Genomic DNA, 26,089 nt, shown 5'->3' on the forward strand with positions numbered 1-26,089 from the left:
CAAACAGGGTAGTACCCTTCACTTTATTCATAAGACGCCCCACAACTGGTTGCGTCATGCCTTATATGTCCTAAATTTCTTAACTTTGGATGCTAATGGCTTCTCCGCCGCCGACCGTTTCTGGCACCCTCAGGATAAGGCTACGGCTGAGGTCTTGTGGAAAGATCCTTTAGCCAACCAATGGCATGGACCAGATCCAGTCCTCATCTGGGGACGAGGACATGTTTGTGTTTTTCCCAGGTCTGCTGCCTCGCCAATTTGGGTACCTGAACGTCTCGTCAAGCATGGACCAGTTCGACGGCAGAGCAAACGCCCTGATTCCTCGATTTCGTCGCCTGACACTGACACCGACACCGCCACCCCACCGGAGACGCCGCCGCCTGCGACGGACACAACGAATCTGCACACCGCTCCATGGCAATGCCCTGCCGACCTGGTCTCAACTTCGCCGTCTGACTGCTGAAGCGACCCAGCTTGTTCTTGAACAAGGACACTCCCGTTCCCCTGCAGTCATGTTTATTGCCATGATGGCCATATTGTCCTGCCAGGTTTCCCCCTCCCAAGCTCACTCTGCTGATTCTTCTCAAACCCTTCGGGCTTATGTCCCAGACCCTCCTATCCTCCGTCCTGTTACCTGGACTGACCCTGCTTTTCCTGTTTATTTGAATGATACTTCTCTTTTTGGCTTCCCTTCCTCCACTCATATTACCCCTCAAACTGCCAATTACTCCTATTTTGCCCGAGCTGCTTCTCCCCCTATGTGTTTTTATGCGTCGAAAATATGGGACCAACTCGCTCTCAATATTCGCATTCCCCTCCTACCTATTCTCCCCTCTACCAATGGTCCCTTTTGCTTTGAATTAGGAATGAAGCATCTCACCACATTTGAAGGCCCTTCTGCCCTCCTTAAGGGCGAAACCTCTTTCTATACTAGGGACTGGCTTCTCACCTATCTTGGTATCAAAGAGTCATGGAATTCTTCCTCTCCTGATTTCCCATCTATTCCCCGCTCTCGCTGTCATGTTGTTAACTCCTCTTTTGACCCCTCTCCCCCCTGGAAACTCTGCTACCCTAAACACCGCACTGCCCTTACCTATACCCTTTCTACTGGTTTCACTCTTTATGATTGGTCTCTCCCCGCGCCGCTCTCTACCTCCTTTGATCGGTACCAGTCCCCTGGCGGCTGGGCCACTCCTATTTTTTCTACCTCCTCTGGCCGCACCTATACGTCTCTCTGGAGTCTTTTTACTGCTCTTACCCCTAGTTATTGGAAGGCAGGTACCTGCAGTGTTTCTTTTTTTTTTTTTTTTTTTGAGACGGAGTTTCGCTCTTGTTACCCAGGCTGGAGTGCAATGGCGCGATCTCGGCTCACCGCAACCTCCGCCTCCTGGGTTCAGGCAGTTCTCCTGCCTCAGCCTCCTGAGTAGCTGGGATTACAGGCACGCGCCACCACGCCCAGCTAATTTTTTGTATTTTTAGTAGAGACGGGGTTTCACCATGTTTTTTTTTTTTTTTTTTTTTTTTTTTGAGACGGAGTTCCGCTCTTGTTACCCAGGCTGGAGTGCAATGGCGCGATCTCGGCTCACCGCAACCTCCGCCTCCTGGGTTCAGGCAATTCTCCTGCCTCAGCCTCCTGAGTAGCTGGGATTACAGGCACGCACCACCATGCCCAGCTAATTTTTTGTATTTTTAGTAGAGACGGGGTTTCACCATGTTGACCAGGATGGTCTCGATCTCTCGACCTCGTGATCCACCCGCTTCGGCCTCCCAAAGTGCTGGGATTACAGGCTTGAGCCACCGCGCCCGGCGGTTTCACCATGTTGACCAGGATGGTCTCGATCTCTCAACCTCGTGATCCACCCGCCTCAGCCTCCCAAAGTGCTGGGATTACAGGCTTGAGCCACCGCGCCCGGCTCTTGCAGTGTTTCTTACCCCTCTCGCTCCCAACATTATGTTCAAGCCTGTGTTGCTTCTCCTTACGCCTTACTTTATGGTCATATTAACATTTCTGTCTCTTCTGGTCACTACCATATTTCTTGCCCTTCTTGCACTCTTACCAACTGCATTGATTCCTCTATTTTTCCTACCCATACTATTCTCGTCGTTCATCAACCCCCTTATGTTATGCTTCCTGTTAATGTTTCTGGCCCCTGGTATGATGAATATAGCCTACAAATTTTACATGACATCCGTGATTTAATTGTCCGCCCCAAACGTTTTCTGGGTATTCTTATTGCTAGTATTTTGACTATTGTTAGTGTTGTGGCCACGGCTGCCACAGCAGCTGTAAGTTCAGCTCACAGTATTCAAGCTGCCACATTTGTTAACCATCTAGCCCACAATGTTTCTGTTTCTTTGGGTACTCAAATTGATATTGATTCTAAATTGGAGGCTAAGCTTAATGCTTTAGAACAAACTGTTATTGTTTTGGGTGACAAGGTCCATAATCTTCAGTCTCGTCTCCGTTTCCGTTGTCATGCTGATTATAATTCCATTTGTGTTACTAGTGCTCCTTATAATGACTCAGAATGGGACTGGCCTCTGGTCCGTGCCCATCTACAAGGCATTTGGAGTCACAACAATCTGTCTTTAGACATTTTTCGCTTACAGCGTCAAATTCATGCTATTGACTTTTCTCGCAGACAGCTGCCGCAGGATGCCACCATTGCCCGCGACATTGTGGACACGTTGTCCTCTTGGACTCGTGGTTTTCATTTACCTTCCCTTTCCACCTTAATTGGCATTGGAGGTTTTCTCCTTGTACTCATCATTCTCTTGCCGTTCCTCTTCCGCCTTGTGTTCTCCTCCCTCCAGCACCTTCAGCTCAAACTTTTTGAGCTGCATTTAAAAACAAAAAAAGAGGGAATTGTGGGGAACACTCCCGTGTGAGACCCCTAAAAGGCGTGGGTCTCACTATACGGTGAGTTTGATCCCAAACACAGTTTCCTACTGGAGGCAGTCGAGCTATCCGGAAATATAGGAAGAAAGATGAGTGATCAGTTTCTAATATCAACCACAATATCGTTTGGGCCTAAAACTATGCGTTGCTGCTAGACCGAGTAACCCCCTACCAGCAACCAGTTCCTGCTATGACCTTTTTATGACTTTAAGAATAAGTTTTAACGGCCGGGCTCGGTGGCTCAAGCCTGTAATCCCAGCACTTTGGGAGGCCGAGGCGGGTGGATCACGAGGTCGAGAGATCGAGACCATCTTGGTCAACATAGTGAAACCCCGTCTCTACTAAAAATACAAAAAACTAGCTGGGTGTGGTGGCGCGTGCCTGTAATCCCAGCTACTCAGGAAGCTGAGGCAGAAGAATTGCTTGAACCCAGGAGGCAGAAGTTGCAGTGAGCCGAGATCAGGCCATTGCACTTCAGCCTGGGCGACAGAGTGAGACTTCATCTCAAATAAATAAATAAATAAATAATAACAAAAATATATACACAGTGGCTGGGCACCGCAGCTCACGCCTGTAATCCCAGCACCTTGGGAAGCCAAGGAAGGCGGATCTCTTGAGGCCAGGAGTTCAGACCAGACTGGCCAACATGGTGAAACCCCATCTCTCCTAAAAATACAAAAATTAGCCAGCATGGTGGCTCATGCCTGTAATCCCAGCTACTTGGGAGACTGAGGCAGGACAATTGCTTGAACTTGAGAGGAAGAGGTTGCAAGTGAGCCGAGGTCATGCCACTGCACTCCAGCCTGGGGGAGAGTGAGGCTCCTTCAAAACAGACGAATAGGGGCCGCTGTGGCTCATATCTATAATCCCAGCACTTTGGGAGGCGAGGCAGGCCGATCACGAGGTCAGGAGTTGGAGACCAGCCTGACCAACATGGTGTAACCCCACCTCTACTAAAAATACAAAAAATTAGCTGGGTGTGGTGGTGGGCCCCTGTAATCCCAGTTGCTCCGGAGGCTGAAGTGGGAGCATCAGTTGAACCCGGGAGGCGGAGGTTGCAGTGAGCCGAGATTGCGCCACTGCACTCCAGCCTGGGTGACAGAATGATACTCCATCTAAAAAAAATTAAAAGAATATGCAACAATATAATCTACAAAATTTAAATATCCAATAAAGATTTTTTTTTTTTTTGAGATGGAGATTTGCCTTGGCCTCCTAAAGTGCTGGAATTACAGGCATGAGCCACCATGTTCGGCCACAATAAAGATTTTTTTTTAAGGTGGGGTTTCACCATGATGGCCAGGCTGGTCTTGAACTCCTGACCTCAGGTGATCCACTCACCTCGGCCTCCCAAAGTGGGCGGAAGATTACAGGCGTGAGCCAGAGCGCCAGGCCAATTCTTTTTTAGGTTTAAATAAATTCACTTTATCAGAGGACAGATAGAAACATTATAAAATATTGTTACTGTTTCTCACACATATTGTTTAATCATACTAATTGGTACTCTTAAGTAATCCTATTGTGGTTTTGTTCAAATAGCATTTATGCAGCAGTACAGTTAATAATATAGAACTATATAATTTCAAGTAAACAACAATTTTTCAGTTTTTACATTTAAGTGGTAAGTTTTTGTAATTCTTTTTTTTTTTTTTTGAGACGGAGTTTCGCTCTTGTTACCCAGGCTGGAGTGCAATGGCGCGATCTCGGCTCACCGCAACCTCTGCCTCCTGGGTTCAGGCAATTCTCTTGCCTCAGCCTCCTGAGTAGCTGGGATTACAGGCACGCGCCACCATGCCGAGCTAATTTTTTGTATTTTTTTTTTTTTAGTAGAGACGGGGTTTCACCATGTTGACCAGGATGGTCTCGATCTCTCGACCTCCTGATCCACCCACCTCGGCCTCCCAGAGTGCTGGGATTACAGGCGTGAGCCACCGCGCCCGGTCAGTTTTTGTAATTCTTATCTATTACATTAAGGCTCTTGGCCGGGCGGGGTGGCTCACGCCTGTAATCCCAGCACTTTGGGAGGCCGAGGCGGGTGGATCACGAGGTCGAGAGATCGAGACCATCCTGGTCAACATGGTGAAACCCCGTCTCTACTAAAAATACAAAAAACTAGCTGGGCGTGGTGGCGCGTGCCTGTATCCCAGCTACTCTGGAGGCTGAGGCAGGAGAATTGCCTGAGCCCAGGAGGCTGAGGTTGCAGTGAGCCGAGATCGCGCCATTGCACTCCAGCCTGGGTAACAAGAGCGAAACTCCGTCTCAAAAAAATAAAATAAAATAAAATAAAATAAAATAAAATAATTCTTATCTATTACATTAAGGCTCTTGGCCGGGCGGGGTGGCTCACGCCTGTAATCCCAGCACTTTGGGAGGCCGAGGCAGGTAGATCATGAGGTTAAGAGGTCGAGACCACTCTGGCCAACATGGTGAAACTCCGTCTCTACTAAAAAATATATAAATTAGCTGGGCGTGGTGGTGCGCGCCTGTAGTCCCAGCTACACGGGGCTGAGGCAGGAGAATTGCTTGAACCTGGGAGGCGGAGGTTGCAGTGAGCCAAGATCGCGTCATTGCACTCCAGCCTAGCGCCTGGTGACAGAGCAAGACTCTGTCTCAAAAAAAAAAAAAAAAAAAAAAAAAAAAAGTCTTGTCCGGTGTGGCCAGGCCGGTCCCCGACCCCGCCCCTCACAAGCCCCGCCCTCGCAGCAGGCCCCGCCTCCTAGACGCCAGCTCTCTCCTGACCCCGCCTCTGCAGAGTCCAGGCTCCGCCTCTCGTGACAGGTGAGGCCGGTGTATTGAAGGAGGAGGGCTCGCTTCTTTGGATTCAGGTTGTCCTGGTGGCGTCCAGCCCGCCCTGCCGGCCTCGTCTTTTCCGGTCTCAGTCTGGCGTGGCAGTGGAGGCAGGCACTGTTAGGTCTTTCAGTCCCTCTTTGTCATGGCGGCTCCCTGCCTCTTTTTCCGGCCACAGCCTGTCATGGCGGCACCCACGGTAGTCCCTGCCAGGCCCAACCTGCTCTGTTGCCCTGGCTCTTCCTAGTCCAGGTTCCCATGGCGGCGCCCTGGGGTTACCGGAAGTAAAGCTTCGGAAGTGAGGCGTGCCTCTGCCCGGAAGTGAGCGCGGCGCTGGGAAAGATGGCGGCAGCGGCGGCGGTTGGCAACGCGGTGCCCTGCGGGCCCCGGCCTTGCGGGGCCCGGCCTGGCGGGCAGCCCAATCCCGGGCCGCAGCCGCGCGCGTTCCTTGCCGCCGGGCCGGCGCTCATAGCGAGCGGTGACGAGCTGGTCGCTGCCGTATGGCCATACCGGCGGTTGGCGCTGCTGCGGCGCCTCACGGTGCTGCCATTCGCCGGGCTGCTCTACCCGGCCTGGCTGGGCGCCGCAGCCACTGGCTGCTGGGGCTGGGGCAGCAGTTGGGTGCAGATCCCCGAGGCCGCGCTGCTTGTGCTTGCCACCATCTGCCTCGCGCACGCGCTCACTGTCCTCTCGGGGCATTGGTCCGTGCACGCGCATTGCGCGCTCACCTGCACCCCGGTAAGTGTGCACGCGCGAGCCCGACCCCCAGCACGTTCAGGCCTTGCCGTGGGTCCCAGCTGCGGCTTTCCTGTCAGTTCCCATCCCAACCTGGGTCACCCATCTGCTGGTTCTGGGTTCCCAGGGCGTCCTCTATACTTCGGCGCAGGCTTAATTACGACCCCGCTGCTGACCTACTGTGCAACCGGTGCGGGTTATTTCCTTTCTCTGAAGTCCTCCTTAGTATGATCATTTAGATTCAGTAATGTAAAACCTATAAAAAGCCTAGCGCAGGGCCCAGCATATGTCGCCCAGGTCAGGTAGGACTTGTTCATGCTAGTTACCGTCTTAGCGACTACTCTCGTTCCTCTGGAAACCGCCCTGTCTTCCTTCTCATCCGTCTCCTACCTTGGTTTTCAAAGTGTAAGGCGAGACCACTGGGGTAGATTCCCCCATCTGTGAAACTACATGGTTCTTAGACCCAACCAAGTCTTGCTGTGCGATGCTCAGTGGTTTTCCATACCGTGACCGAAAGGAGCATGAAATGCAGTTAATTACAATGTTTAAGAGAGGCAGGAGATGTTTATAAGCGGGTCACTTACATGATGTCTGTTTGCAAGATGATGGTGGTGATAGTTCTGCTCAGGATACAACAGCAAGCAAGGTTACACTCCTGTCCCACAGTTTAGAGTTCTGAATGCGCAAGTGTCGCCAGGGAAGTTGGTGACTGTGAGCTGCCCTGGGCTGGAAGCAGTGACTGCCACCTCTCTCTGGGCCTGCCTCAGGTGACACCAGCAGGTTTGGAACCTTGGACACTGAGGTATATCAGGAAGCTTCCCCTCTGATCCCAGGAGTATGTTTGCCTCAAGAAGACGCAAACAGAACAGCGTCAAGGGGTACAGAAAAACAAGCCCCCCACCCTCTCTGGCTCTGAATGAGGGTTGAATCCTCATTCTCCTTTCCTGAGAGACTGAACCTGTTCTTTCCTTCAAAGAGTCTTACCCAGGGGAGGAGCTCAACTTGGTAGCTTTGAGTTAGTACAATGAAAGACCCCAATGAGGGACAAAATAAAGGAGACGTTGAGGGGACCGTGGCACCACTCAAACTTCAGTGGTCCTTTGACCTGTAGCTAAACAGTTTAGCTGTTAACTTCCTCTCCAGGGATGGAGATGTGGGGGGAGCCAAACAGCTGTCAGACAGGAGAGGGAGATCTGGGTTTGATTCAGATCTCAGAAAGGGCAGCTTCTGCTCTCTGGGTTCCAGTTTCCCTTTTCTGTAAAGTGAGAACCGTAACACCTACCTTGGATGTCATTGTGAGAAGCAGAGATGATATCTGCAAAGTGCCTGCCCTGGGGCCAGCACAGTGTACCTCTTGTACCTTTCTTCCGTGACGTCACCAGAATTTGTAGTTACTTGGTTGTTATTTGCTTCCTGCTTTGGAGGCCCGTGAACTACCCGTGGGGTGGTGCTTTGTTTCTGCGGGTCACTGTTGTGCTCCCACTTTTCTGTGCAGCTCTGTCTAGCAGAGCCACAGAGGGAAGGCTGTGGCTCACGGGATCCAGGGCGCATTAAATGAGCGCCAATCAGCATTTCTATATCTTAGGTGCTGGGGAAGCAGCAGTGAACAAAACAGCAAATTACTCTGCCTTTGTGGTATTACTGGGCAGGAGAACGCAAGAGTCAGCAGTTAATGCTAAAGAGAGATGACATCTAACATCAGGACAGGATGGGACATTGCCAGGGAACTTTAGATGGGGCAGCCAGGGAGGAGCTCCTGAGAAGGTGATGTTTCAATAAAGGCCTGAGGCAGCAAGGGAGCTGGTTGTGTGACTGTGTATTCCAGGCAGAGAAAACAGCACGTGCCAAGGCCCTTTGCTGAGGTACGATTGAGCCTCATGTGCGTGTGCACTCATGGATTGGAGTGAGCAGGGTTGGTGGAGGAGGGAGCGCTGGGCAGGAGACCGGGGGCCTATGATAGGAGCTTGGCTCATGCGAATTGAGGGCGTACTTGATGGGTGCCTGGCAGCGTTCTTCCTGTTTGAGTTCATGTCACCGTCAGCAGAGCAGAGCCCTGGGCATTGGATGCTGTCTTAGCACCCAGCTTCCCAGCTTTTTTGTTTTTGTTGGTTGTTTTAATTGAGATGGGGTCTCACTCTATCACCCAGGCTGGAGTGCAGTGGTGCAATCTCGGTTCACTGAAACCTCCACCTCTCAGGTTCAATGGATTCTCCTGCCTCAGCCTCCTGAGTAGCTGGGATTACAGGTGTGTGCCACCACACCCAGCTAATTTTAGTATTTTTAGTAGAGACAGGGTTTCAACACATTGGCCAGGCTGGTCTCGAACTCATGACCACAAGGGATCCTCCCACCTTGGCCTCCCAAAGTGCTGGGATTACAGGCGTGAGTCATTGCGCCTGGTCTTGTGCTCTCAGCTTTAAGATAAGGCACCAGAGGCACTGCAAAGTGGTCTCCCTTGTCCTGATGACAGATGAGGGAGTGACCGAGGAAGCACCAGAGTCCAGTGGCGTGTTTCAGAGCATACCCATAGAGCTGCTGCACCTAAAACCTCCCCGGGGGGTCTTGGAACTGTGGGTTGAGAAAAGCTCAGCCACAGTGCTTTGTCTCTTTCAGGAGTATGACCCCAGCAAAGCGACCTTCGTGAAGGTGGTGCCGACCCCCAACAATGGCTCCACAGAGCTCGTGGCCCTGTACCGCGACGAGGTAGGAACTGCCTACTGGGCTCCTGAAGGAGGGGCTTCCCTCCTGGGAAGGCCCTGACACCACAAGGTCGGGGCCTCTGCCACAAACACACCTTCTGCCACAGAGTGAAGACGGGCTCGAGGTGCTGTCCTTCGAATTCCAGAAGATCAAGTATTCCTACGATGCCCTGGAGAAGAAGCAGTTTCTCCCCGTGGCCTTTCCTGTGGGAAACGCCTTCTCTTACTATCAGAGCAACAGAGGCTTCCAGGAAGACTCAGAGATCCGAGCAGCTGAGAAGAAATTTGGAAGCAACAAGTGAGTCCTTGATTTGCCTGTAGTGCCTGTGCCTTTCTGTCCTGCTCCGCTCCTGATTCAGGGTGCCTAGGAAGCAGGACAGAGGAATCTGCCCTTTTGTTTATTTTATTTTATTTTCTATTTTTGAGACTGAGTCTCGCTCTGTTGCCCAGACTGGATTGCAGTGGCATGATCTCTGCTCACTGCAACCTCCGCCTCCTGGGTTCAAGTGATTCTCCTGCCTTAACCTCCTGAGTTGCTGCAAGTACAGGCACCCACCACCACGCCCAGCTAATTTTTGTATTTTTAGTAGAGATGGGGTTTCTCCACGTTGGTCGGGCTAGCCAGGCGATCCGCCAACCTTGGCCTCCCAGAGAGCTGAGATTGCAGGCGTGAGCCACCGCGCCCAGCCAAATCTTCCCTTTTAGCCAAAAGTGCCGGATGACTGTGACGCCGATGGAGCAATGTGCCCTAGTCCAGTCTCCCCTGAACTTGCCTGCTGACCAGAACCCCAGAGGGCCTGCAGCTTGAAGGCCCAGCCCTGGGGTGTGAGACTCTGGGTGTAAAGCTCTTCACAGGAGCCTGGCCCTTGGCCCATTCACAGCAGCAGCTTCATTTTAAATTCCTTTGAAATGTTTGTTTATTTGTGCAGAGATGGGGTCTCGCCATGTTGCCCAGGCTGGTCTCAATCTCCTGGCCTCAAGCTATCCTCCTACATCAGACTCCCACGGTGCTGGGATTCCAGGCATGAGTCTGCACCTGAGCTAAACATTTCAGTTCTCGCTGTTTCACTTCTACGCGTCTCGGCACTTTAAGATTGGCAATGATGGCCAGGCGCGGTGGCTCAAGCCTGTAATCCCAGCACTTTGGGAGGCCGAGGCGGGTGGATCACGAGGTCAAGAGATCGAGACCATCCTGGTCAACATGGTGAAACCCCGTCTCTACTAAAAATACTAAAAAATTAGCTGGGCATGGTGGCGCATGCCTGTAATCCCAGCTACTCAGGAGGCTGAGGCAGGAGAATTGCCTGAACCCAGGAGGCGGAGGTTGCGGTGAGCCGAGATCGCGCCACTGCACTCCAGCCTGGGTAACAAGAGCGAAACTCCGTCTCAAAAAAAAAAAGAATGGCAATGAAGACAGTGACCGTGTCTGCATTTTTTTTGTACCAAGTAGAATGGCTAATGTGCAGTGCACACCCTGCCCTTTCATTTTCACCAAAACTGTGAATGTGACACATAGCTGGGAGCAGGAGAAATGGGCTCCAAACCCTGTCTTGGCCTTGTGACAATGGTGCTCAACCCAGAAACCCACAGAACACCCAGAGAACTCTTTCCTGACTTAGTCACCATTCAGAGATTACAAATATGTCGACCACAACTATCAATCTAATACAAGGATTTATAAGGAACATTTAGCAACTTCTCTTACTCCAGTCACATTAATGGCCTGTGGCAACTGTGTTCCCTTTCGTGCTGTTCTTAACTCATGCAGTGGTACCCAGCAAGATTCAAGGGAAGGGCTTATTGTTATTGTTTTTTTTTTTTTTTTTTGAGACGGAGTTTCATTCTTATTACCCAGGCTGGAGTGCAATGGCGCGATCTTGGCTCACCACAAACTCCGCCTCCTGGATTCAAGCAATTCTCCTGCCTCAGCCTCCCGAGTAGCTGGGATTACAGGTGTGCACCACCACGCCCAGCTAATTTTTGTATTTTTATTTTTATTTTATTTTTTATTTTTTAATTTTTATTTATTTTATTTTATTTGAGACGGAGTTTCACTCTTGTTACCCAGGCTGGAGTGCAATGGCAAGATCTCGGCTCACCGCAACCTCCATCTCCTGGGTTCAGGCAATTCTCCTGCCTCAGCCTCCTGAGGAGCTGGGATTACAGGCATGCGCCACCATACCCAGCTAATGTTTTGTATTTTTAGTAGAGACGGGGTTTCACCTTGTTGACCAGGATGGTCTCGATCTCTTGACCTCGTGATCCACCCGCCTCGGCCTCCCAAAGTGCTGGGATTATAGGCGTGAGCCACCCCGCCCGGCTGTTACTGTTTTTTCTTGCGTTTTTGTTTTGAGACAGAGTTTCGCTCTGTCACCTAGGCTGGAGTGTAATGGTGCGATCTTGGCTCACTGCAGCCTCCACCTGCTGGGTTCAAGTGATTCTCCTGCCTCAGCCTCCCGTATAGCTGGGACTGCAGGCACGTGCCACCACACCTGGCTAGTTTTTGTATTTTTAGTAGAGACGGGGTTTCACTGTGTTGGCCAGGCTGGTCTCAAACTCCTGACCTCAAATGATCTGCCCAGCTCAGCCTCCCAAAGTGCTGAGATTACAGGTGTAAGCCACCACGCCCAGCCAGGCTTATTGTTTTCTAGCAGTAGGGTTGCTCTTTGGTTTTCTCTTCTCACATCCCATACATAAGACGTCCATCTAGTTAAAGAGCAGAGTGAGAATGGCCCTATTTGACATGACTGGCACCCTGATCAGATTTTGGCCACGGCACGCAGTGCTGCAGAATGCACCCGGACACCCGACTCTTTGCATTCTAGAGCTTTTTTTGTTTGTTTTTTTGGAGACAGCATCTCACTATGTCACCCAGGCTTGAGTGCAGTGGTGTGATCACAGCTAACTGCAGCCTTGAACTCCTGGGCTCAAGCATTTGTCCCACCTTAGCCTCCAAGTAGCTGGGACCACAGGCTCACGCACCACCACACCCAAATTTTTTTTGTAAAGAGATCTTGCTTTGTTGCCCAGGCTGATCTCCAACTCCTGGGCTCAACTGCTCCTCCTGCCTCAGCCTTCCAAACTGCTGGGATTACAGTTGTGAGCCACTATACTCGACCATTGTGGGGCTTTAATTCAGGAATCTTTTAGAAAATCTCAGCTCTGGTGAGGCTGGAGCTCAGTGTCCTCTGCTGTCTGTGCAGCTTCAGGGCCCCCATCCTTCAATCGAAGCTTCCTTCTCTACTTGCTGTGTCACCCGACGAGATGACGGGGCTCTCATCACGCCAGCCCCAGGCTTCTGGGAGGAGCATATTGCAGACTTAGGAGCTTCATCTGGCTTCTGCAGAGCTGAGGGCTGTGGGCGGGCAGCGTGTCTACCCCAGGCATGGCCAGGATGAGGGAGAGCCACAGTCAAATGGATCCTCCCGTCTGGAAACTCGCCACAGCTCCTGACACCCACATGTGGCTCTTGGTTTCTTGAGGGAGGCCTGTCATGCTCAGGTTGAAGGGGTCAGGGTGGAGGCTCCATACCCCGGAGGCCTTGCCCTGGGAACAGGAGGGGCCTTGTCTTTTTCAGGGCTGAGATGGTGGTGCCTGACTTCTCAGAGCTTTTCAAGGAGAGAGCCACGGCCCCCTTCTTTGTGTTTCAGGTAAGGCAGCAGCTCTGGCTCGTCTCCCCATTTCCTCCCCTGGGACTTTCCTAGCCGGAGTAAGTCTGCCCACCGGTTCTAAACCTGAAAGCTGCTCCCTGTCCTCGTGGGTCAGAGTCCGTGGGTGGAAGGGGCTCCTGGGAACAAGGGAGGTAGGGCCAAGACAGACAGGCTGGCGTCCTGCAGGTGTTCTGTGTGGGGCTCTGGTGCCTGGACGAGTACTGGTATTACAGCGTCTTCACGCTGTCCATGCTGGTGGCGTTCGAGGCCTCGCTGGTGCAGCAGCAGATGCGGAACATGTCGGAGATCCGGAAGATGGGCAACAAACCTCACATGATCCAGGTACGGCCACCGGGGAGACCCGGGTGGGGAGTGCGGCAGAGCTGGTGTCTGTGCTGACATCCTTGTGCCCTGCCCAGGTCTACCGAAGCCGCAAGTGGAGACCCGTTGCCAGCGATGAGATCGTACCGGGGGACATCGTCTCTATCGGTGAGACTGGGCTCCACTCAGTCCTAGGGGGAGCCCCAGCCTCAGAGCCTCTGGCCAACCCTCCTGCCTCTGCCCTGCAGGCCGCTCCCCGCAGGAGAACCTGGTGCCGTGTGACGTGCTTCTGCTGCGAGGCCGCTGCATCGTGGATGAGGCCATGCTCACGGGGGAGTCCGTGCCACAGATGAAGGTGCTTGGCAGAGGTTGGGGGTCCTAAGCTGCTCGGGAGGAAACAGGCCAGGAGGTGGAGGACCAGGGGGTGGCTGGGATCCCCCCCGGGCACAGGCAGAGGAGGCAGGGTAGGCACCATTGAGTGCTGTGGACCGGGAAGCTGGGTGCTGGGGGCGAGGAAGGAGGTGAGAGAGTCAAGGGCAACCAGCGTTCATTGGTGCCCTGCGACATTAGACCAAGGTGGGCTGGGAGCAGCCTGGAGGGGGTGAGTCCCGGACGAGGCCAGGTGCAGGCCCCAGGGAGCGGGCACTGTGGGTGCAGTGGGGAGAAGACAGGACGGGGTGAGGGTGGGGACCTGGGAGCTGGCTGGGATGTGCTGGTCAGGTGGGGAGCCCACACAGTCAGGCTGGCTCATTCCAGCATCAAGGTCCAGCTGTCCAGGAACTCGGACGGAGAAGAAGGCAAGGTGGGCCTGGCCGTCCAGGTTCACAATCTTCCTCCCCAGGAGCCCATCGAAGACCTCAGCCCAGACCGGGTACTGGATCTCCAGACTGACTCCCGGCTCCACGTCATCTTTGGGGGTACCAAGGTGGTACAACACATCCCCCCGCAGAAAGCCACCACAGGCCTGAAGCGTAGGTGCCTCATGGGCGTCTGGGGGTGTCCGGTCTCCCACACCCTCCCCCATCTGTTTGATCATGAGGGAGTCAGGACGAGGAGACAGGCATGACGGTGGCTCTGCTTCTCTTCCTAGCGGTTGACAACGGGTGTGTGGCCTATGTCTTACGAACTGGATTCAATACATCCCAGGTACAGGGCCAGGTCTGGGGAGGGCAGGCCCCAGGGCAGTTGGACAGCCAAGGCATTAGCCCTTTCAGACCCCAGAATATCTGCCCCACGAGCTAACTATGGCAGCACAGCCCTGGACATGGGCCATGGTACACAAGCCACTCCGAGACCAGGCTGACACTCTCACGCCTGAGCTGGTGGAAGGAGCCCAGACAACAGAAAGGCTGTCCCTCCATCCTTCCAGGGCAAGCTGTTGCGCACCATCCTCTTCGGGGTCAAGAGAGTGACTGCAAACAACCTGGAGACCTTCATCTTCATCCTCTTCCTCCTGGTGTTTGCCATTGCTGCAGCCGCCTATGTGTGGATTGAAGGTAAGCGCCATGGCCCCCAAAGTCCCCTGCACCCGCCCCAAGAGGCCCCAGGCTGGCAGGCCCTTCTTCGCAGGCACCAAAGACCCCAGCCGGAACCGCTACAAGCTGTTTTTGGAGTGCACCCTGATCCTTACCTCAGTGGTTCCCCCTGAGCTCCCCATCGAGCTGTCCCTGGCCGTCAACACCTCCCTCATCGCCCTGGCCAAGCTCTGTGAGTGTGTTGAATGGGGTGGGGCGCCGAGCGGGCTGGGGCCAGGCAGGACCCCTGACCCCACTCCCGCCCATAGACATGTACTGCACAGAGCCCTTCCGGATCCCCTTTGCTGGCAAGGTTGAGGTGTGCTGCTTTGACAAGACAGGGACTTTGACCAGTGACAGCCTGGTGGTGCGTGGCGTGGCTGGGCTGAGGTGAGCATCAGGGGCCCTGGGCAAAGGGTCACCCAGCTGGGGTTTCTGGGAGGTCGAGGGACAGGTAGCCCATTGAGCCCGAGCCCTCACTCATGGGCAGTGAAGGCCCTGCCTCAGGAGTTCCCCTCAAAGTCCTGGGTGTGAGCCATGGCAGCGGCACGGCGGCCCAGCTCAGGCCTGGAGCGTCCCACACCAACCTTGCAGCCTCATGACCCCACACACGATGCCTGGCTTCTGGGGGCATCTGTGAAGCAGGTGCGGGTCTCACAGAGACCCAGATGGCACCCTAGACCCCCAGTGACTGGCACAGAATGAATTCCGATGGGGATCCTTCCACTAGTGGAGACGCAGCTTCGCCCTGTCTACCTGCACCCTGTAATCAGCTGTTCCCTGTCCTTGCAGAGACGGGAAGGAGGTGACCCCTGTGTCCAGCATCCCTGTAGAAACACACCGGGCCCTGGCCTCATGCCATTCACTCATGCAGCTGGACGATGGCACCCTCGTGGGTGACCCCCTAGAGAAGGCCATGCTGACAGCCGTGGACTGGACACTGACCAAAGGTGAGGGGCTGGGGCCTCCGGCACAGCAAGGGGGAGCCACTGGCTCTCACAGTCCTAGGCAGGTGGGCTGCACCCCTCAGAGGAAGTTGGGGACAGGCAGGCCTACAACTGATGCTCTCTGAGGTGGGTGGTCACAGGCTCACCTTAGACCCAAGACAGGCCACATCCTTGGGGGTCCCCCAGGGTCGGAATCCACCTTGCCCTGGCTGAAGCCACAGTGCCAGGATCTTCTGAGTCCAGGGCTTTCAACTCTGGACCAGCCCCTGTTCTATCCTAGAGCCCCTGATCAGGCCCTGGGGAAGGCAGGAGGGAGGTTGGGGAGGCCGGCGGGAGAGGCGGGGGCTTGGCTGCCTCTTTGGAGCGAAGCCCCTCAGGACTCGTACTTATTTGTTTCCAGATGAGAAAGTATTCCCCCGAAGTATTAAAACTCAGGGGCTGAAAATTCACCAGCGCTTTCATTTTGCCAGTGCCCTGAAGCGAATGTCCGTGCTTGCCTCGTATGAGAAGCTGGGCTCCACCGACCTCTGCTACATCGCGGCTGTGAAGGGGGCCCCCGAAACTCTGCACTCCATGGTGAGCTGGCCCCAGCCTGGGGCAAGGGGCAGGGGCTCTGGGCGGCCCATGACGTCCCCCTGCGTTCCCTGCAGTTCTCCCAGTGCCCACCCGACTACCACCACATCCACACCGAGATCTCCCGGGAAGGAGCCCGAGTCCTTGCGCTGGGGTACAAGGAGTTGGGACACCTCACCCACCAACAGGTATGGACCCAGGCTCCCCCTCCCTCCTTCACTATGCCTGGCCCACCAGCTCCTCCTTGGGTCACCTCCTGTGCCAGGTCAGGTGGTCGCGATTTTGTCCTCCTTGCCCCACCTCCAGCTTCTGCCTTTGGAGACCCCAAATGGTACTAGGTCCTGGGTCTCCTGCTGTGGGGACCCACTCAGTCCTGGCTCACACAGAGCACATGCAGGCCTCACCCCCGCAGTCCTGGTGTGACCCTAGCGCTACTCTTCTGCCAGGGTCTCAGGCAGGGCTTGGTCCCACCCTCCACCTCCACTGCCAGCATATCTGCCACCTTGCTGGCTTCTTCCTGGGCTCTTGTTCAGTCTGCTGCCACCCTACAGCTGCAGATCCTTCTGGAATTTAGCGTCAGGTTGCAGTGCTGTGTGCAGAGCCCGGGCCACAGCTCACAGCCTGCTCGCTGTGCCCCGTTCCTGCATCTGGACCCCTTCCCCAGTGGCACAGGTTCTCATCGCCTTCAGAGTGGCCATCTCTGAGGCCTTTTCACCCCCTTCTAGATTCCATCCTCCCCTCCTCTCACATGGCACTCGGCACTCTGATTTCTGTAACTTCCTTGGTCTGCGTCTTCCCTGGTGCTGTGTGAGCTCCCTAAGGCCAGGGGTATGTGGCCAGTCTCTGGTATGTGGAGGAGCCCCAGTGAGTAAGGGTTCATGGCTAAAGTCCAACATTATTGGGAGAGCCCCTACTTCATTGACTAGGCAGCTGAACCACAAGGGGCTCTGAGGTGTGTCCATGTCCACAACGAGGACGTAGAGCCACATTTGGGGGACCCGGAGCCCCCAGTCACTGCCAGATCCCACCCCTTGAGTGTGCTTGGTACCCTCCTGGCATTTCTCTCCTCCCGAGCCTCGCACGTCCCCACTATGGGAACAGGGCCTTCCATCATGCCCTGGCTCCCAGCGCATGGTCAGAGCTCAGGAAATGCAGAGGGGGAGTGGAGAGAGGGACAGATGGTGAGGGTGCCGTGTCTGTCCACAGGCCCGGGAGGTCAAGCGGGAGGCCCTGGAGTGCAGCCTCAAGTTCGTTGGATTCATCGTGGTCTCCTGTCCGCTCAAGGCTGACTCCAAGGCCGTCATCCGGGAGATCCAGAATGCGTCCCACCGGGTATGGGACGGGGCTTGGCTCCACCCTCTGCATGGGAAATAGAGGCGAGGAGGTGACAGGAGAGGACAATTCCAGCTTTGTGGTGGGGGTTGGCACTCAGGTGTCACAGGCTGCACATTTTGGCTGAGCAAGATCATAGCTCAGGTGCTAACATTGCCCCTGGCCCAAGGACGCTTGGGGACCTGCCTGTGCTGGCTCCCCTCACCCCCACAAACCACCCCCCTTGACCCTCGAATCATGGAAAGGCGGGGCCGCTTCTCACCACCTCCCCAGCCCACCGCCATCCTGGAGAGAAGAAAGCCGAGGCTGGGGAGTGGAGGGGTGTGGGGCAGCGCCTGCCTGGCTTGGTGGTTACTGTGTTGTCTCTGGTGGTTCATGTTTTCTATTTTGGGACTTAGGATATGTTTTTAGGGTATGTGAGTCATCTCAGAGGATGATGACTGGGGGAGACAGGTGATGTGATCAGTCCCCACCAGGCCCAGAGATCATGGTCCCATCCTTCTAATCACTGAAGTATTATCCCCATAGGCAGCCACCAAGCCAAGAGGGTCCAGCCCCACGGCTGGTTGTTAATTTGTATGGCAAATCCAAGCTAAGGATGTCCTCAGAAGGACACACATACACGTGTCATTTGTGTAAAATGACCTGAGTAGGGGTGGACTGTGGCCCTTGGAAGCCTATTCAGGGTCTCTCTTAAGAGGCCAGGGATCTTCCACTGTGGCCTGCTTTAGGAGGAGACTTGGCAGCCTTGTCTGTGGCCTAGAGCTTGGCCCAGGCTGCCCTGCTGAGCCTCCGCCCTTCTCTCCCCAAGGTGGTCATGATCACGGGAGACAACCCACTTACTGCCTGCCATGTGGCCCAGGAGCTGCACTTCATTGAAAAGGCCCACACGCTGATCCTGCAGCCTCCCTCCGAGAGAGGTGAGGCCCTAGCCCCGCCCGCAGTGGGGAAGGGGGACCCTGAGTCCAACAGCAGTTCCATCACCGCAGCCTACCTGTGTGCCAGGCTGCGGCGGCACAGTGTCTTCAAATGCCTGGCACCACGATGGTACCACTAATCACAACCCTGGAGGCACCTCAGACAGCATGCGGGCGGTCACTGGGTCCCAGGTCCTGGGATCTGTGGCGTGCAGGTGTTTGTTTATTTACCGTAACGAGGCAACAGTGTGACTGCCATCTCCGGTTTCCGGTGCACTCATGGGCAGATGCTGCTCCGACCACACTTGCTCCCCATCCTCATCCTCCCACCCTCCTTGGCCCGGCAACGTGCCCGTGTAACCAAGCGTTCCCTTCCCAAGCACAGGGACCACTGGCGTTCTCAGCCGCAATTGATGGCACCATTTGCCCAGTGTCAGCCTGGCCAGACCCCGGGCTGAGAGCTCTGTGTGTGACTGTGTGGGTCCCTCCACCCTGTCCTGCACCACACGGAGTGGCTTGCCTTCCCCACACCACAGAGGAGGAAGCTGGCTAGGTCAGATCTCTGGGCCCCTGCTTTGTAGAGAAGGGACGGGCTCAGGAGTGAACCCACTTGCCCAAGTCACTGGATGTCACCATGGCTAAGGATTGGAACTCAGACAACCTGGCTCCAGAGCTCATGGCTCCAGCTTCTCCCTGGTGACCTCTTCAAACAATGCCCTGGATTCAGATTGATGGAGATGCAGACATACAGACTCAGCTCCTCCCAGATGGAGGAGTAGGGTCCACTAGATACCTGTCCCAGGGCTGGAGGTGAAGCCCCCGTGGTTGCACACAGTTCAGGGCCTGCGTGATGTCGACAGAGTGCCCTAAGGAGAGCCACGGGGAACGGGGTAGCCACAGGGCTGCCGGCAGCAAACATTCACAGGTCCCGGCCAGGACAGCTTCCAGAACCTCTGGGCCACTTCTCAGAGGACTAGGACCCTGCATTCTGTGCTGTTGGTCCCAGGTCTCCCTGGTCCCAGCCCCAGCTACCACGATCTTCCAGAGTCTGGGGATTTCGGGCAGGTGATCTGGAGGGGAGGAGCAGGGCTGTTAATTGACAAGTGAAGCTGGTCTAACTGCAGCTGCAGCACAAGCCAGGTCGAGGTGGACTGCCTTTCACCTTGAGACGGTCCAGGGTGAGCGGGCCAGCGCAGGGAGGGCTGGTGGGCCACCCTCAGCCATCCTCAGTGCCCAGCATCCAAGCCTGGGCCAGCCGGCAAGAAAGGGGAAGTAGAGCAACAGGAAGTTGAGAACTCGGGGGGCCCTGTCAGAGTTGGGGGGTAGGGGGGTACCTAGCCCCAAGAAAACAGTATTTCAGATGGGCCAATAGAGGGGTACCTAGCTCTAAGAAAACTATTTCAGATGGGCCAGTAGAGGGGTACCTAGCTCTAAGAAAACAGTATTTCAGATGGGCCAGTAGGGGGGTACCTAGCCTCAAGAAAACAGTATTTCAGATGGGCCAGTAGGGGGGTACCTAGCCCCAAGAAAACAGTATTTCAGATGGGCCACAGGCACAGGGAGAAACAAGGTGAGGCCCTAGTTGGGGGCTTCCCCAGGAAAACTCCATAGCCCCCTTTTGTATGTTTTAGGTCAGGGGGCTTTGCATGAGGTGGGGGCATGGCTTAGCTGGGGTCAGGCTGCCTGGGTTCTAATCTGGCTCTATCCCGTGATCTCAGGCAAGTAGCTCAGGCCCTGGGTTCTTGGTTCCACCATGCGCATGTGTGGAACATTCTCTGTGGAGTGCCCAGAGCAGGGCTGGGGGTCACCAAGGCCAGTAGGGAGGTGGGGGCTCCAGAGAGGAGAGACTGGCCGGTGCTGGGGTCCCAGTGGAGGGAGCATGCTACCGAGCCTGGGCAGCCAAGCCCCTAGCCCTAACCCTGGGTGCCACCCACAGGCCAGCCATGCAAGTGGCACTCCATTGACGGCAGCATCGTGCTGCCCCTGGCCCGGGGCTCCCCGAAGGCGCTGGCCCTGGAGCACGCTCTGTGCCTCACAGGTGATGGCCTAGCCCACCTGCAGGCCACCGACCCCCAGCAGCTGCTCTGCCTCATCCCCCATGTGCAGGTGTTTGCCCGTGTGGCCCCCAAGCAGAAGGTACGTGTACAGCCATGGGGGTTGAGGGCACAGAGGTAGGCACACAGCCCCTGCTCAGCCTGTCTTTGCCCACACAGGAGTTCGTCATCACCAGCCTGAAGGAGCTGGGCTACGTGACCCTCATGTGTGGGGATGGCACCAATGACGTGGGCGCCCTGAAGCACGCTGATGTGGGTGAGTGCTGTGGGCTAGGGCGGTTCCTTCCTTTGTGGACCAGGTGTTGGGAGCACATCACTGAGCTAGAAAGACAGCCTTTGGTGCTCGGAGACAGCCATAGGGGCACTAACTTCTGTGAGGAAGCAGTGCAGGGGATGGGAGGGGGCCGCAAGGTCAGGAGCTTTCAGGGCAAGAAGGAAAGCTAGTATCCCAGGAACAGAGCAGGGTGGAGGCCAGAGGCCCCGAGAGAGAGGCAGCAGGCTGGGACAGTGACTCAGAAAACCTAGAGCTGAAGCTGTGCAGATGGTTCATAGCCTCAGATCTCTGTCGAAGGCACTTATGACTGAGCACTGTGGCTCCTTCCTGGAATGCCAGCACTTCGGGAGGCTGAGGCAGGAGAATCACTTGAATCTAAGAGTTCAAGACGGTGGTATGATCCACTTTAACCTTAGTGATAGAGCAAGACCCTGTCTGGTTTTTTTTTTTTTTTTGAGACGGAGTTTCGCTCTTGTTGCCCAGGCTGGAGTGCAATGGCGCGATCTCGGCTCACCGCAACCTCCGCCTCCTGGGTTCAGGCAATTCTCCTGCCTCAGCCTCCTGAGTAGCTGGGATTACAGGCACACGCCACCATGCCCAGCTAATTTTTAGTATTTTTAGTAGAGACGGGGTTTCACCATGTTGACCAGGATGGTTTCGATCTCTTGACCTCGTGATCTACCCGCCTCGGCCTCCCAAAGTGCTGGGATTACAGGCTTTTGTTTTTTTTTTTTTTTTAAATGGAGCATTGCTCTGTCACCCAGGCTAGAATGCAATAGCGTGATCTCAGCTTGCTGCAACCTCCATCTTCCGGGTTCAAGCAGTTCTCCTGCCTCAGCCTCCCAAGTACCTGGGATTACAGGTGCCTGCTACCACACTTGGCTAACTTTTGTATTTTTAGTAGAAATGGGGTTTCACCATGTTGGCCAGGCTGGTCTCAAACTCCTGACCTCAGATGATCCGCCTTCCTCGGCCTCTCAAATTGCTGGGATTACCGACGTGAGCCACCTCGCCTGGCCAAAATCAGTTTAGTTTTGACCCATTTAGTGTGGTTTTTTCATTGCATTTGTTGTGGGAGTTTGTAAGTGGTGGTTTGTTTTCTTAAAGTAATTTGTAGAAAGCAACATGGGTGCTCTCTGAGGTCTCCTTAGGGGGTCAAGTGAAATGGGGAAGTTTGGGAACTGTCCTGACAGGAGCCAGCTGTGGAGCTTCAGGAGCAGGGGCTCTGAGGCCAGCGAATCTGCCCCTCCATGGAGCCCGCTCCTCCGGGCCTGACACCCTCCTGCCTGGCAGGTGTGGCACTCCTGGCCAACGCCCCTGAGCGGGTTGTGGAGCGGCGACGGCGTCCCCGGGACAGCCCAACCCTGAACAACAGTGGCATCAGAGCCACCTCCAGGACGGCCAAGCAGCGGTCGGGGCTCCCTCCCTCCGAGGAGCAGCTGGCCTCCCAGAGGGTAAGTCCCAAGAGGGGAGGCGCTGCGCCCCATTCTGGCCAGGGCTGACACCCTGCTGCCCACCCTGCAGGACCGCCTGAGCCAGGTGCTTCGAGACCTGGAGGATGAGAACATGCCCATTGTGAAGCTGGGGGACGCCAGCATCGCAGCACCCTTCACCTCCAAGCTCTCGTCCATCCAGTGCAGTGAGTCCCCCGAGCCCTACTACCCTTCCTCCATTCCCCCGCTGGTGCTGTTAAGCACACCCACACCCACAGCTGCCTCCCCGCAACCCTGCAGTCTGCCACGTGATCAAGCAGGGCCGCTGCACGCTGGTGACCACGCTGCAGATGTTTAAGATCCTGGCGCTCAACGCCCTCATCCTGGCCTACAGCCAGAGCGTCCTCTACCTGGAGGGGGTCAAGTTCAGTGACTTCCAGGCCACCCTACAGGGGCTGCTGCTGGCCGGCTGCTTCCTCTTCATCTCCCGTTCCAAGGTGGGCCCCAGTGGTGCTGGGAGGTCAGGGATGCATGGGCTAGCCAGGGCCAGGCTGTCACAGGCACGGGAACTGTCATCCCCAGGTTACAGACAGGACCCAGGGCTCCAGAGGTAGGGGCTGTAGCTGGGATGGCCCAGGAAATGCCGGCAGGGCAGGTGAGGACTGAGGCTCCCAGACCCTTCCAGGTGGCACAGCATGGGGTTCCACACCTGTCCACGGGCAGGGACCCCAGGGGTGGGCCGTGCAGAGCCCCTCAAGCAAGGAACAATTATCAAGAGAGTAAAAGCAACTAAGTGGATCACAGGCTACACAGGACAGGCTGGCGGACAGCTGGGTACGGCTGTGTGACACTGGCACTTAGGCTGAGGGGTAAAGAACCAGAGAGCCAGTGGCCAGGAACTAGACAGAAAGGCCTCAACCAGGCATGGGCTGAGGCAGGGAGGCCCTGGTAGCTGGAGGGAGTGGGAGGCTGGCTGGGTGGCATTGTGCCTGTCCCGTGGGCTCCAGGGAGGGCAGGATCTGCTTCATGATTCTCAGACCCCTGTGGCTGTCACTGGGAGGCTGGATGGCGGATCCATGGCCAGGGAAGCAGCCCTGGGCTCAGGGTCAGAGGCAGACAGGGCTGGGGGACTGCTGCCGACCCAGGAATCCTCCAGGATTTGGTGGCAGCTCTGCACAAGGCCTCCCAGGAGGCAGGGGATGTTACTGCACGCTGAGTGGTCAGTGTGGCCCAGAGTGAGCCAGGTCCTGACCTCCCCTCAACCTGCCTTACTGCTGCAGCCTCTCAAGACCCTCTCTCGAGAACGACCCCTGCCCAACATCTTCAACCTGTACACTATCCTCACTGTCATGCTCCAGTTCTTTGTGCACTTCCTGAGCCTCGTCTACCTGTACCGTGAGGCCCAGGCTCGGAGCCCTGAGAAGTAAGTGCTGCCCAGAGGAGGTGATGTCCCTGCAGCTGAAAGTAGCAGAAGGGTGACTCCACAGACAGCAACAGGAGAGCCTGTGGGTTGTTCAGGGTGACCAGGGAGGGGCACAGGACAGGCAGGGCCCTGGCTCTGTACCAGAGCAGCAGGAAGTCACAGAGAGTGTGTGAGCCAGAGCAGAAGACAGGGGCCTGACCCCCATGTGTCCCTGCAGGCAGGAGCAGTTCGTGGACTTGTACAAGGAGTTTGAGCCAAGTCTGGTCAACAGCACCGTTTACATCATGGCTATGGCCATGCAGATGGCCACCTTCGCCATCAACTACAAGGTGATGCCTGGGCCCCGCCTGAACACTCCCTGTCTGCCCACCCAGCCCCACCCATGAAGCCATCTGTCTCTCATCCCCACAGGGCCCTCCCTTCATGGAGAGCCTGCCTGAGAACAAGCCCCTGGTGTGGAGTCTGGCAGTCTCACTCCTGGCCATCGTCGGCCTGCTCCTCGGCTCCTCGCCTGACTTCAACAGCCAGTTTGGCCTCGTGGACATCCCTGTGGAGGTTGGTGGCCCTGTGGATGTGACCCTGGGGCTCAGCTTGATGGGTCCTTCCTGTGACGGCGACCCTAGGCCAGGCTGCTGGTCTCCAGCTCACCATCCCTCCCTCCCTCACAGTTCAAGCTGGTCATCGCCCAGGTCCTGCTCCTGGACTTCTGCCTGGCGCTCCTGGCCGACCGTGTCCTGCAGTTCTTCTTGGGGACCCCGAAGCTGAAAGTGCCTTCCTGAGACGGCAGTGCTGGTACCCACTGCCCACCCTGGGTGCCGCTGGGCGGGAACCCCACCAGGGCCCCGGGAGGGAACCCTGTCCCCAACCCCCCACGGCAAGGCTGTACAGCCTCGCCCTTGGAAGACTGAGCTGGGACCCCCACAGCCGTCCGCTGGCTTGGCAGAGCCAGCCCCGAGCCAGCACCTTTGGTAAATAAAGCAGCATCTGAGATTTTAAAAAGCCCTGCCTCTACCTCATCTGTGCCACACAATGTCTGCTGGGGGATTGGGGACAGAGGGTCACTGAAGAAGGTCCCAGCACCCCACCTCCCCAAAGGGTGTGTGATGTTGGTGAAACCCTCTAGCACTTTCAGAAGTTGAACTTGGACTTGTCCCTGCTCAGAAAATTCAGTGCGTGTTTTCTAATTTAACAAGCACTCCCAGGCCGGGCACAGGGGCTCATGCCTGTAATTCCAGCACTTTGGGAGGCCGAGGTGGGCGGATCTCCTGAGATTGGGAGTTCGAGACCAGCCTGGCCAACGTGGTGAAACCCCATCTCTACTAAAAGTACAAAGATTAGCCAGGTGTGGGGGCGGGTTCCTGTAATTTCAGCTACTCAGGAGGCTGAGGCATGAGAATCACTTGAACATGGAAGGTGGAGGTGGCTGTGAGTGATTGTACCACTGCAATCCAGCCTGGGCGACAGAGCAAGACTCCATCTCAAAAAGAAAAAGAAAAAATAGCATCTCCATGTTTTCGTGGTTTGTTTCACATTTTTACAACTCAGGTGCTGAGGAGCCTTAGGATGAGTAGTATTTTTTTCTTTCCCATAATACATAAGATAACAGCATGCCTTTCTCTCTGGTGGTGTCTGAGACGTGAGGAGTACGACCAGCATCATTGCAAGTACTGACTGTCACTCCTTTGGGGTCCTGCGCTGCTGTACCATCTCGTGTCACGGTCAGGGAGCTCTAGCTGAGCATCAGCTAGGATGTGACCCGGAAGCCTGGCTTGGCTCTTAGCTCAATAGTGTCCTTCGTTTCAATGGACTCATCACAACTCAAGAATTGCAGAGTAGGCAGCACGGAGCCAGTCGGAGAATTCTTGCCTCCTTAGCAGCCAAAGCCTTTAGGAAGTAAAGTTATAAACATACTTTGAAGTCTGTATTTCCAGCCCCAAAAGTCCACTGAGTGCTGGGTATGGGAACATTAGTTTACAAGTGGCTTGTGGCAACCCCAGAGCTGGCGCTTCTGGACAAACCTCCACCCCCTGCCTCAAAGGGCTGCTTCCTGCTTTGCTGTAACTGGGGCCTTGAGCCTGATCCAGCTTTGAGGGTCACTGGGGGTTCCCCAGGCCAGGGGTTCTCTAGCCCCAGAGGATTAGAATTTCAGTTGGAATTGGGAAGAATATCAGGCCTCCACTAGGGAGCGCCATGGCTCCAGTGAGGTCGAGGTGGTTTCAGGACCCCGAGAGATTCCTGGGCAAGGGGATCACTGCGGTCGTGGATTGTGGGAGCTCTTGGGACAGGCTCCCCGGGACGGGTGGACTCTACAGGCATTTGGGTAGGAAGGCGCTGGGATTCCGTGGCATTTGGGGCGGCACAAAGATCTGGGAGGGAAACTATAGATGAAGTCCTAGGATGCCCGGGTCAGGGGCACTGCAGCCCTGGGTGGTCACTCAGTGGGGGCACTGGCCCGACCCAGCTTCAGACGGCTCGGGTAGAGGAGGGTGCTATGAAGGCTTCCGGGCTTTGGGGGTGTGGCCACTTGGGGC

The 26,089-nt window shown here is 55.5% G+C and overlaps 1 protein-coding gene across 2 annotated transcripts; it reads left to right on the plus strand.

The window, feature by feature from the left end:
* Window positions 1–5,992: 5,992 nt before the first annotated feature.
* ATP13A1 (ATPase 13A1) lies at window positions 5,993–24,557 on the plus strand. Of its 2 annotated transcripts, XM_003942316.4 has the most exons (26): window positions 5,993–6,424; window positions 9,035–9,124; window positions 9,228–9,418; window positions 12,698–12,770; window positions 12,957–13,112; window positions 13,190–13,259; window positions 13,340–13,446; window positions 13,933–14,062; window positions 14,182–14,237; window positions 14,461–14,587; window positions 14,661–14,798; window positions 14,875–14,995; window positions 15,398–15,555; window positions 15,953–16,128; window positions 16,203–16,313; window positions 17,332–17,457; window positions 18,269–18,377; window positions 20,311–20,510; window positions 20,588–20,684; window positions 21,996–22,156; window positions 22,227–22,341; window positions 22,436–22,632; window positions 23,416–23,558; window positions 23,776–23,887; window positions 23,970–24,113; window positions 24,227–24,557. In XM_003942316.4, exons 1-26 carry the CDS (start codon window positions 6,029–6,031, stop codon window positions 24,335–24,337), a joined length of 3,615 nt encoding a protein of 1,204 aa, XP_003942365.2. In that variant the 5' UTR covers window positions 5,993–6,028; the 3' UTR covers window positions 24,338–24,557. The 2 variants fall into 2 exon arrangements, with proteins under 2 accessions (XP_003942365.2, XP_074240443.1); XM_074384342.1 differs by lacking the exons at window positions 23,416–23,558; window positions 23,776–23,887; window positions 23,970–24,113; window positions 24,227–24,557 and having other exon boundaries at window positions 22,414–22,588.
* Window positions 24,558–26,089: the final 1,532 nt, after the last annotated feature.

Source organism: Saimiri boliviensis, chromosome 14 (assembly GCF_048565385.1).
Source record: "Saimiri boliviensis isolate mSaiBol1 chromosome 14, mSaiBol1.pri, whole genome shotgun sequence".
Lineage (NCBI taxonomy): Eukaryota > Metazoa > Chordata > Mammalia > Primates > Cebidae > Saimiri > Saimiri boliviensis.